Consider the following 12,666-nt stretch of genomic DNA (forward strand, 5'->3'; position numbering starts at 1 on the left):
GAACCTCAGGTGTTCCTTTTCGTGTCCTCTAAAAATTTAGCCCATTTTTTTAAATGATGCTTTTTTGAAGAAAACATCCACCTGAAGTATTTTAATCAGCTATAAATATTCCAAAACAAAATTTTAGAGGAAAAAAGAGACCTTAACGCCACCTCATACATATCCCCATCGGGATACATTTCAGGTAGGAAAATATCAGAAAAAAGACAATGGTTGAGTCCGCATGGGGAAAACAAACACCTGCTGGAAAACCATTGTAAAATCCAAATGTTTCATTATGGTGTTAATGGTAGCAGTCCCATTTCCAATGGAACAAAAGGGAATTTACCTCTACTTATAACAGTTCATTCATCCATTCATTCAACCACATTTAATGAGTGCTTACTGTGTGCAGAGCACTGTAGTAAGTGCTTGGGAAGTACAAGTTGGCAACATATAGAGACGGTCCCTACCCAACAATGGGCTCACAGTCTAGAAGGGGGAGACACACAACAAAACAAAACATGTGGTCAGGTGTCAAGTCATCAGAATAAATAGAGGTAAAGCTAGGTGCACATCACTGACAAAATAAATAGAATAGTAAATATGTACAAGTAAAATAAATAGAGTAATAAATCTGTACAAACATACATACAGGTGCTATGGGGAGGGTAAGGAGGCAGGGCAGGGGGATGGGGAGAGGGGAGGATACAGGGGGCTCAGAATGTCTTTGAAGCATTAGGTTGAAGTCACGCATTCTGGATTTTTTTTTCTACAGGATTCAGTCCTCAAGTGTGACTCCTGATTGACAGCAGTTGCCTGGGCTGTTGGTCATTTCCTCTTACTTGTTAAAGATTTGTGGTTTAGATTTGGTCAACTCAGGAACCTAGCCCCCTGGGGCAGGAACTATCCCGTTAAACCATGAGATCTTACTATGGCCTGTTTTTATGCACCAAGAAGATTAAAGCATTCACAGCTACTTCCCCGGCCTTCAATTTGCCAGGTCTCATCCAATCTTTTCAACCTCCTGCTGGAACTATGACATTTTCTAGTGGCTATTCAAGAGGCAGGAGCAAGGATAGGTGGGGTGGAAGAAAATAGGGTGATATCAGGGTTCCTAGAAGGATGATTAGAAGACCATTGCTCCAAAGGTAACACCCACCTCCATATGGAGCAAGTCCTGGTAAAACTGGTTTAGTGCAGAATATTAAATTTAGCCCACAGAGAGGCACAAGAACAATTTCCTCTTAAAGAACACCCCTGTTCCTGTTCAGACCAGCCAATATTTTAGCAAATCAGATATTGTAAAACAGATAAACTTTCAGAGGCATAGGCTGTTTAAAATGATGAATGTATGAAATACTGTTTTCCATTATGTTTGGTTATTGACAATATTTATTGTACTTTCAGATTAGTAGTGATCCTATCAGAGTGATCCTATCACCCCCGCCCTGCCTCCTTCCCCTCCCCTAAGCACCTGCATGTATGTTTGTACAGATTTATTACTCTATTTATTTTACTTGCACATATTTACTATTCTATTTATTTTGTCAGTGATGTGCATCTAGCTTTACCTCTATTTATTCTGATGACTTGACACCTGACCACATGTTTTGTTTTGTCTGTCTCCCCCTTCTAGACTGTGAGCCCGTTGTTGGGTAGGGACCGTCTCTATACGTTGCCAACTTGTACTTCCCAAGCGCTTGCAGATAATGAATTTCATTATTCACCAGTACAGAAATCAATATCTGCTTATTAACTTGCAGGATTCAATATATTTGCTGCAGCATTTATTATATATATATTACATTCCCATTTTAACAAGCTTATACTCCCATTTTAACATGCATTTATAGTACTAATATTGAATTCTGTGTTCTCAGTGGAAGCTCTGAAAAGAGTGATCGGAAAATGAGTTGATAAATATTACACAGATCTGAGGAAGTGATGTTTGCTTTATCACAGAAGACTTGAAAGATAATTCATTTTATGAAGTGAAAATTGTTTCAAAATATGGTTTTTATTTTGTTTCCAATCATCTGTAATAATGTCATTTTTCAGTTTTTGAAAGCTTCGAAGACTGGTACTTTTGAAGGTGGAAAGACTTGGCCGCCTAAATTTAATTCAGGGATATGGTATTTTACATACACTCTAGTAGGGTTTGCTGTTTTGAATCTGTCTGAATTGTTAACTGCTTTTTTGTTTATGTCTCAATTTGTGAACTTCCTTGAGAAGGACATATCTAACATAATTCATTGTTTCTTTGGGGGTTTTTTGTAAATTGGATTTATCCAAATAATTTTAGTACAGTATACCACACCCAACCCAGATTAATAATTGGTCATAATATGTAGGTATCATATGATCATAATAAATAACTGAAAATAAAAAATCCTTAAGGTTTTATAACTGAAGGAATTTATAAAGTATTTTTATGCCGTGAAAATTGCCTAAAATTTCACAAATATAAAATACTGTCAAAAAATGAATATAACCAAGGGGTAAAGTTGTAAACACAGATACCTTCCTGGTCACAGATCATCATTTTTCACATTTGTGTTATTTTGTTCTCAGCCAAAAGCCTCAAGACCTACTTCCAGCATTTTACCTCTTCGTGTAATGTTGGATTGTTCTCTAAACAATTAGAAATTTTTGTAATCGATAACAAATCAAAGTTTCCTCCTGACACAAGTCATTGTTGATTTCACTGTTGTAGGGAAAAGGCTCTAGGGCGGCAGATAAGGCTGTTGCCATGGTGATGAAGGAGATACCGAGGGAGGAGTCTGCTGAAGAAAAGCCCCTCCTTACTATGGCATCACAGGTGGGCAGACCATTAGGGTTCCAGTAGGAAGCTGACATATGTTAATGTGTAGAGATTGTAATTTAACTAGTGAAGAAATGTTAACTCTTTTGAGAAAAAGTAGTCCTAGTATTCAGAAAAAAAATCTATAAAATGGAAAAAAATTGGAAAAGGGAAAACTCTCCATTATATAAATCTTTCATTTGGGCATTAATTTCCATTATTTAGTTTAAAAACATGTGCATGGAAATATTGAAAAGAGCCTTTGGGAAATATCAACGAGCAAGATGGAATATTTCACCAAAAAAAAATGGAACAAATTCCAAATTTCAAATACAGCTATTGAAGTATACATATGTCAGTTTACCAGTAGACTAAACTCATTCTGAAATGTCAAATATTATTCTTATGCTCAGAATGTACGTTTTACATACCTTTATATGGACAGTTGATTAACCTTCAATGTTCACAGATGTGTATATATCTAGAATCATAACCAATTAAGTTGTTGGAAAATTCATAAGTGAAATTACCCTAAGTATTTAAATGTAATTAAGATTACAATGTGATTTTAAATATTACGTTTATTTTGCTTTCCTAAATCCAGTAAATACATTCATTCTACTCAATATCATGAAAATATTTAGAATATGGAATTTGCCTGATGAAATCCTCTTTGGAAGGCACTTAGCCCAAAGCTAAATTACAGCAACTTGGTTTACTGTATCAGCACATCTATTTCTAGCTGCTGTAAACATGCATGGTCTGGTTTTTATACCAAAAACTTTAATGAATATTGTAACAATACAGTTCATCAGAACTGGGATAATAAAATCTTTCTTTAAAGTCAACCAGTAGTTTTGATGTAAGAAATATTTTTACCTATGAAACAGAGAATCTTTATTTCAAAGACCATAGTAGCAGCTATTGCAGCTGCTTGATTCTTGGTTTTTTTTGTTTGCTTGTTTTTTGGGGGGTGGTGGTGGTTTTTTACTGAACCTTTCCTAACGAAAGTTATTTTCACTTCACACGCCGGGTGATTTGGATCTGTTATAGGTCAATCAGAGTTAGTGGCATCTTGGAACATATGTTCACTGAATGTCTTCCTTTTTCTCTCCTCCAAATTTGCATTGACTTATGCAATAGCTAGTGCTATTATTATTATAATGGCATTTATTAAGCGCTTACTATGTGCAAAGCACGGTTCTAAGCGCTGGGGAGGTTACAAAGTGATCAGGTTGTCCCACAGGGGGCTCACAATCTTAATCCCCATTTTACAGATGAGGTGCTATTCAATAATTCCTTTTGAATACTCAAAAAAGAAATTAAGAAAACCTAGCACAACTCAATTTTAAAGCCAATTTTATAATTTCATGATTTATCATTCCACTTTTATAATTGGAAAAGAAATTTTGATTACTGCTTTTTTCCCCGTATTCAGGAAATCACGTATGTCAATTTCCTCCTTAAACCTTTTGTCTAATGTTGCATTATGTTTTCATGTATTAGTTGGAAGAAAATTGCATGAGGGTTTTAGAATGCTTTTTCAATGCACCATATTATCGTTGCGTATTAGCTTATGAATCAGCCACATGGGTTCTGATTCATAAACATTGAATGTACCCAGGTATGTTAGGCATTTATAATCTGATTCAGCAATGGCTATGATACAAATATTTCTCAGTTATATGCACACTTTTTATTAGTTGATATACTTTTTCCACTACACAAGTGGATACTTCCCTGCTATGCACCAGTGAAGTGCACAATCCACAAAGAAGCAGAATGAAGTGAAAAAGTGAGTATTTTCCATGGCAACCACTTTATCAAATCTGCGTACCACATCACAATTTTACTTGCTACTTTGTCTGAATGTATTAGTGCTTTTAAACATTTTTCGATTAGTGTTTCCCTATAAAGACATTGTTAAGATCCTTCATTTAGTAGGACACATTGCTATGTGCTACAGTACACATTGACTCATCTTCATTAGCGCTGTGTTGATGCATACTTCCTATGTGTTGAATTACAGATATAGCTAAAGCTAGCTATTGTTTCACCATTAATATATATTTGAACACCTTTCTGATAAACTAAAGATAGGTCAATCTAATATTAAAAGCATAGAGTTCAGAAATAAATTGTATTCATCAATCAATCATTTTTATTGAGCACTTAGTGCAGAACAGTGAACCAAGTACTTGGGAGAGTATAATATAACAGTTGTCAGATGTTCCCTGCCCACAGCAAGCTTACAATCTAGAGGGATTCATTAAATATGATTAAAGCATTACTGTTATTTGCAATTTTTGTAATGTATCACTATTGTAAGGCAAAAAACCCTTTTGGAAAAATGATTTAAATAAATAAACCCTTTTCTGTAGTAGAGAAGTAGAGACCAAGTAGAGGATGTGATAAGCTAGGTACCTTCGCACAGGACTCAAAATGATGAACACCCAGAATTAATTTTCATTTTTCCATTTAAATAACAGTAGGTGTTGAGAGCTAACAATGAGGTACAAAAAGAACATAAGGTAGAATTAAGACATTATCTTCAGTTTACAACAAAAGAAAGGGTTGGAGGCTTTCAGGAGAGGGTGTCAACCCAATGGAGACGGTAGGCAAGTAAAGCAATGAGGAATTCACTGCTGCTCCCTTTTATTAGTTATGTTTCCCCCCAAACATGCATCAAATGCCTTGGTTAATGCTATTCAATTCATTCATTCATTCATTCGTATTTACTGAGCGCTTACTGTGTGTAGAGCACTGTACTAAGTGCTTGGAAAGTACAATTCAGCAATAAAGAGATACAATCCCTGCCCACAACAGACTCACATTCTAGAAATGAAAAAATGATGAGAGTAATTTGGAGGTGAGGATGAAAATAACACCTTGTCATTGAATTGGTTACCTTACAAAATATAATCTCCATGACAACCTAGTGTTGGCTACTTAATGCATTCTTTTTCTGGTGAGATTCCCCCACTGGCATATGAATGTATTCAGGAACTATTTTTGGCAATTCACTAACTTTCACAGACTTTCTGTTTGTTGACTCATTTCCTTCTCTTTCTTCACATGAGCTCCTCCCACAAGCAATATTTTCTTCTCTTCTAGATCTTCAGATTTGGTGCTCTCCCCTCCTTCTCTCACAGATCACTGGTGGCCCAGGCTCCTTTCTCCAGAGTATCTTTTCCAGTCTTCTCCAGTCCAACCTCCTCACCCACTCTCACCTCTAACTTCCCTACCTTCAGGGTTGATCCTTCTCTAACAGCATCTCTTAGTCCAAACAAATCTTAAGAGAAATACTGCACTTAAAAATAAATGATGATTTGGGGGAAAAGAAATGTATGCAGATTTTAAAAGGAATTAATTGTACTTTGGGGAAAAAGAAAAAAAATATTTTCAGACCTTTAGAGATGAATCCAAATAAATATTCCACTTAAATCTAGTATATCTTGATATATTGATTGATATTCCTCCCTTAAATCAATCAGTGGTATTTGTTAAGCACTTATTATGTTCAGACCCCTGTAATGATAGTAATTATAATAATTATGATATTTGTTAAGCACTTACAGTGTGCCAGACACTATACTATGCATTGGGGTGGATACAGTCAAATCAGATAGGACCTAATCCTTGTCCCACATAGGGCTAACTGTCCCAATACCCATAACTGAGGCCCAGAGAAGTGATGTGACTTGGACGAGGTCACAGGGCAGACAAGTGGAGGAAGCGGATTAGAACCCATGACCTTCTGACTCCCACGCACCTGCTTGTCCTCAAGGGCCTTACAATCTAGTGGGTAAGATGGACATAAAAATAAATTACAGATAGGGAAAGGGACAGGGTATAAGGATATGTAAATAAGTGTTCTGAGGCTGAGATTGAGGTATCAAAGTGCTCAAAGACTACAGACCCTAGTGCATAGGTGATGCAAAAGGGAGGACTAATGGTGGGTGGAAGGGGAGGTTAGTCAGGGAAGTAGGAGATATAATTTTCAAGATGGCAGGTATGGCAGTCCATCAGATACAAAGGAGGTGAGAGTTCCAAACCAGTGGGAGGATGTGAGTAAAGTGTCAGCGGTGGGATAGACTAGATTGAGGTACATTCATTCATTCAATTATATTAATTGAGCATGAAAAGTATGAAAAGTCCATTTCTAAACATTTGCTTAGTCACAGAATAATTCTCTGAAAAATTTGTCTATGTGTATTTATTCTTTTCAATTTAGAAAAACATTTACAATTAAAGTAGGTACAATCTAATGAGTTAAATAAAAAGGAACCTCAGTGACAGCTACATTTGATACCTACAGATTGGCTTCTTGCATGAATTAAGGACCTTATCAGTTCTATAGCTTTTGAAATTTTGAAGTGTCTTCATACATGTTTAGTTTAATAACCAAGCATGACAAAATGATAAAATATAAATTTTATAAAACTATGCCTTCCTAGGAATTCATGAGTTCATCTTATATTGATTAATGAATTCATTTACCTTTTGATAATTGAATTTTGAACAATTACAAGTCAATTATTAGGTGAATTTGAATGAATCTTTTCTAGGTGGAAAAATGCAGAATGTAGATGTAGAAGAAAGTGTTAAGTGGTTTTCTCCAAGATAAAATAGACAAATTAAATAATTAATGCCGTTTATCAAAGATCTGGTATGAGCTTCAAAGTACTGCAGTAAGTGCTTGGAAAAATAAAACAGAGCAAGATACACTTACCCTGCTCTCATGGAGCTTACAAATCTGTTGGAGGAGGCAGACAATTATTTACGGTGGAAGCAGGAGGAAAAACAAAGATACTATGTTAGAACAACTGATTAAATAATTGAATATACAAATTTAGTTCTATAAGTACAGAGGAATAAAATATGCCATTGCTAAGGATGACTGCTGGGTTAATAGGATTGGGGTGTTGTGAGGAATTCATTGATGGAGACTTCTTGGAGAGGAGAGATTTTTAAATTGGGGAGGAGGGGAAGTTCAAAGCCAAGGAAATAACATGACAGAGTGGATTCAGCTGGGAAAGTAAAGAGCCAGATATGGCTAGAGAACTCTTGGATTCTCCCAGCATTTTGTACTCTCTCAAGATACAGTGCTGTGAACATGGGAAGTGTTCAGTAAATATAATTGATTGATTGACTGACTGAAAGTGAGCTTGGAAACAGCAAAGAATGCAAACTGGGGAGTAGCATCTGAAGAAACCCGATGTTTAAGTTCTGTGAGAGTCAGTGGAGAGGATTGCTTGAATCCACCCCAACACTTAGTACAATGCCTGGCACATAGTCACTGCTTAACACATACCGTCATTACTATTATTATTGAAGCCAGTTGGGAAGAGTTTGTGCCTGGTACAAAATTGAGATGGATAATCATTGGAAGTTTTTGAGGAGCAATATGTGCTGAGCGGTGCTTCAAGATGAGATATGCAGCAGCATCTTGTAAAGGTTGATGCAGGGAGGGACTAGTGAGGAGAATAATATAATAGTCTACCTGACAAGGGCTTATTAGGGTAGCAGCTATTGGGGTGAGAAAGAGGCAGATCCTGGAAATGTTATAAAGGAAGAATCAGCAGGAACTAACAGTTGACTGAATGTGGGAGCTATAAATAATAATAATAATAATGGCATTTATTAAGCGCTTACTATGTGCAAAGCACTAAAACAATGGGGAGTAGCTTGCAGGCTGCCAGAGAGGAAGAATGATGGTGTTATCAAAAGAAATTAGGAGGAGAAATTGATTCAGGAGGGAAGATGAGAGATTCAGTTTGGGGCACGTTGAGTTTGAAGTGTGGGTGGGACATCAAATTTTAGGTGTCCTAGAGATGAGAAAAACACAAGATTGTTGACTACATGAGAGATTGGGGCGTGTCTGCAAGTTGATGTTTCAAAGAGAAGGAAAAGGTCCACAGTATTAAAGCCACTCCAAATATCAAGGAGGATTAGGAGATAATAAATTATTTGTTATTACCCAATAGCAGTAGAGATTTTGGTAGAGTCAGTTGAGTCACAAATAAGAACTTCCTTATTAGCTGACACTTGCTCCATGTTTAGGGAGAGAGGTCATGTTAGGGCAAATACTTGCATTTCTGGAAAACAGCTAACCCCTCCCACCCCAGGACTTCCTGATGAAGCTGTTGTGAAGATAAAGAATATTTCTTCAAGGGAAAAATACTTTTTTGTATCTTTTTTTCATTGAGAAAATCCATTTTTGGCTTGAATTCACACTGAGCAAGTTTTGGGTAGGGGCACTCACTCCTGAACCTCTCTAGGACCCCTGTTACCAGTTAATTTAGTAGTGGAAAGGCAGCACATCAGAATATTATTCTGCTTCTCAACCCCAATCCCTTAACCCGCATTGGCAGGGAAATGTAGAATCCCCACCAACCTACCAGTGGCCAGTCCAGTTTGGTAGCAAACCCACACTAAATCCATCCTATCCACAAAAGTATAATATTTTTGATCCCCATTATGCTGAATTGTGACAAAACATACAGTACAAGACATATTGGCCTTGGACAAGTAGTGCCTATAAAGTAGCGTTAGGTTCACTCCACGCTCCCACTCGTTAAATAGAATTCAAGTCAGTGTTTTCATTCTTACTTTCCTCCTCCAAAGGTTAAGAATAAAAAAATGGAACTATTCCTTTACCATTCCACAATTCTTGGGATCGTGTAAAATATAAGGTTGTATTTAGTGGATTGCAAACGATGCACCTGATTTTTGGGTGTGTGTTTTTTGGACTGGCTCTAGGATATTCTTGAACACACTCTCATGAATATATTAAATTAGCAATGCAGTATATTCCAAACTACCTACTTGGTTGGCACATCTATCTGATGGGCAAAATGGGAGAGAAGTAGGAGGGGTAGGTGCAAAGTGGGAAATTTGTCTACACAATTCTGCTCCTATGTCAAAGTTTTAAATGACTAGAAAATCCAGGACACCTCCTGCTACCTAGGGATACTAGACACTGATAACCAGTCTCCCCAGCATGTTTAATTGTAGAAAATATGATTGATTTTTTTATCTTGCAACATTGTGAATTAGAAATGTTACCTATCTATGAATATGTGTAGATAACATTTCTTGTATAGAAATATTTATGAACATACAAATATATACGTGCACACACAAAACACACACACACACACACACACACAATTAGAGTGTGTTGGAGGGTATGAGTTCTATGGCTTTCATTGCCTCAATAAAAGCCCTGTGCGGGTCATGCCCTCCAACACACTCTAATTGTGTGTGTGTGTGTGTGTGTGTGTGTGTGTGTGTGTGTGTGTGTGTGTGTGTTGCGTATACATGTATATATTTGTATGTTCATAAATATTTCTATACAAGAAATGTTATCTATCTGCATGTACTCATAGATAGGTAATTCTATCAGTGTATTATTAGAGAGTTCATAGTAAGTTGATTTCAGTTCTCCTCTTTTTTCTCCTCTATGGTTCTATGTTGAATTATTTTGCTCTTCGAAACTACAAGGTATGATTTTTTTCCCCTCTGTATTTTAATTCCTTTTTTCTTTAGTGTGAATGTTCAATTCTCAGTGAGTGCAAGATTAGATTATAAACTATTAGAACCAATTACAGATACACTTACCCTACATGGAATCTTACCAGAATGAATTTTTCTTCAGAGTTGCCTTTGGTAAGATGATTTCACTTTCTAGCTAGAGAGAATAGGTTGTTGTGCAATACCACATATACACATTCATGAATAATTATTGAAGGGGTTCAAGTTTTCCTGTTTACAGAAAGTAAGAAAAATCAAATGAGAAGCAAATTTATATACTTGATTTGGGGTTGGGGAGAATTAATCAGCCTGATTTTCCAAATGTTTAGTGTCATTATGCAGTCTCCGTTACATTCCTCATTAGGACCACATGCAAATTCTTTCACCTAATAACAATGTTTCTATTAGGATAATAAGCTTCATCTAGTTTCCCAGTCTCATGACATGCAGAAAAAAATAGTTCTTTCCCTTCTCAAAGGTAAATATAGATAGCAGAATCCTCCAAAGTATAAATTCTAGTACTTTACACAACCCAGGATCCCAAATGACCAATAACCCTGAATTTGTACTAACCCTAAGGTTTTTGAGGTTCTAGTTTGGCTCATTGATTTTTTTTTTTAATATGTCCATATTGCTTATGAGATTTTTTAAACATTTCCAACCGCCTTCTTAAGAACTGCTAGTTTTATTGTCCATCCTTTTATTCTATATTACCTCATCCATTTTTACCTAATGGGTTTTATTGACTTTATATGTTCCTGCAATTTTTAGAAAAGATTTATCATTGATCATCTATCCCAACAAAATGGCCTGAAAATTGCTTTCTGAAATGACCCTTCTCCTTACTGAAACATTTTCTCCATGGGCTTAAACTCTGTTATTTAATGATAATAATAATAATAATAATTGCATCTGTTGAGTGCTTACTATGTGCCAAGCACTGTTCTTAGCACTGGGAGGGATACAAGGTGATCACGTTGCCCCACGTGGGGCTCACAGTCTTCATCCCCATTTTACAGATGAGGGAACTGAGACTCAGAGTAGTTAAGTGACTTGCCCAAGGTCACACAGCAGACATGTGGCGAAGCCAGAATTCGAACCCGTCACCTCTGACTCCCAAGCCCATGCTCTTTCCACTGAGCCACGCTGCTTCTCTATTTAGTGTTATGTGACATCAGACTTGAAGAATAAATCCATGGAGAACACATAATGAGGCCTTGAAGGAAGAGGATTCCATTTGGAAATGCAATTCTATCATTCCAGCATGCCTGGAAGTTTCATTGGAAATCCATGAGGATATAGGGAAATGCCTAGAAAAAAAATAAAAAGAGAGAGATCTATTCTGAATTTTCAAACTGCCTTTTGCAATGTTATGGTATATTTGGATGGGTAGTTTCTCTCATGCAATTAATTCACTGAATTCCTTTAATCCTGATTTGGAGCAAATAGGAATGACAGAGCAAATACAGATGATGTTCTAGAATCTACCCCCCTCTGATTAGAATCTTTCAACTCTATTTTTGAACCAAATACTAAGAGTGGGAAGACTACTGTTTGGTTAACCACTACTTCGTGGCACTAAATGGTACTTTACTAAGCCGAAAGACTTCATTCAGGCTCTCAAAGTGCCTAACTTCCTTTAAAAGACTATCTTTTGTAATAGGAGAACCTGGCACAACATGAAATCAAGTCCCCATAGCATCTGTTCTACAGTCCATTCTCAATTATTAAAAAGGCTAATCATTAATCTTATGAATTAGTCATCTTTTCCTCCTTTTGCACTCTGCTACTTGACTTTTGACTTGACATAGTAGAACTTTCATCAGAGCTAGAGGAGAAAGAGAGACTATGGTCATCCACATCAGGCAACTCTGGCACTAGTCAGATGGTCTAACAAACAAGTGGTGTCAAAACTAATGACTCAAATTATATTTTAAAACATATTTTAATTCAAAATTTATGTTTTGAGTACTTTAAATTGACTCTCATTGTTAAAATAAAACAAACTCTTTAGGAGTTAATTATCATCATATAATTCCTAAACTTTTTATTTTGTATCTATCACTGTTCTGCTAAAAATGTACTGTCTTTCAGTCACAGCATAAGCATAGATGTAAAGCAATTTATAATTCATGGTTGTTAAAAAATCCATCCAGCCCTATCTTTATTTTTTGATTTTCAATATCATTTAATTTCAAAGTCCTGAAGATCTTGTTACTGGTACTATATTTTTGGTAAGGATTCTAATCTACAAAGTGAAATATTTAATTAGATTGCACAATACTTTGTGATATTATGTTTGAAGTTAATTTATAATTGAAGTAAATCTTCAAATAATTAGTTAATGT

The 12,666-nt window shown here is 36.1% G+C and overlaps 1 protein-coding gene across 11 annotated transcripts in view; it reads left to right on the forward strand.

The window, feature by feature from the left end:
- The window catches only part of PEX5L (peroxisomal biogenesis factor 5 like), a 320,579-nt gene that overhangs the window by 181,247 nt on the left and 126,666 nt on the right, over nucleotides 1-12,666 (forward strand). For 6 of the 11 annotated variants that reach the window (XM_038744156.1, XM_038744197.1, XM_038744164.1 and 3 more), the window contains 2 exons: nucleotides 2,696-2,800; nucleotides 5,897-5,965. The exons of 2 other annotated variants lie outside the window; for them this stretch is intronic. In XM_038744156.1, the coding sequence (XP_038600084.1) occupies nucleotides 2,696-2,800; nucleotides 5,897-5,965 (174 nt within the window). The remainder of the gene's footprint in view (nucleotides 1-2,695; nucleotides 2,801-5,896; nucleotides 5,966-12,666) is intronic. 3 more of the 11 variants (XM_038744180.1, XM_038744224.1, XM_038744189.1) reach the window with 1 other exon arrangement.

This window comes from Tachyglossus aculeatus, chromosome 1 (assembly GCF_015852505.1).
Source record: "Tachyglossus aculeatus isolate mTacAcu1 chromosome 1, mTacAcu1.pri, whole genome shotgun sequence".
Classification (NCBI taxonomy): Eukaryota; Metazoa; Chordata; class Mammalia; order Monotremata; family Tachyglossidae; genus Tachyglossus; species Tachyglossus aculeatus.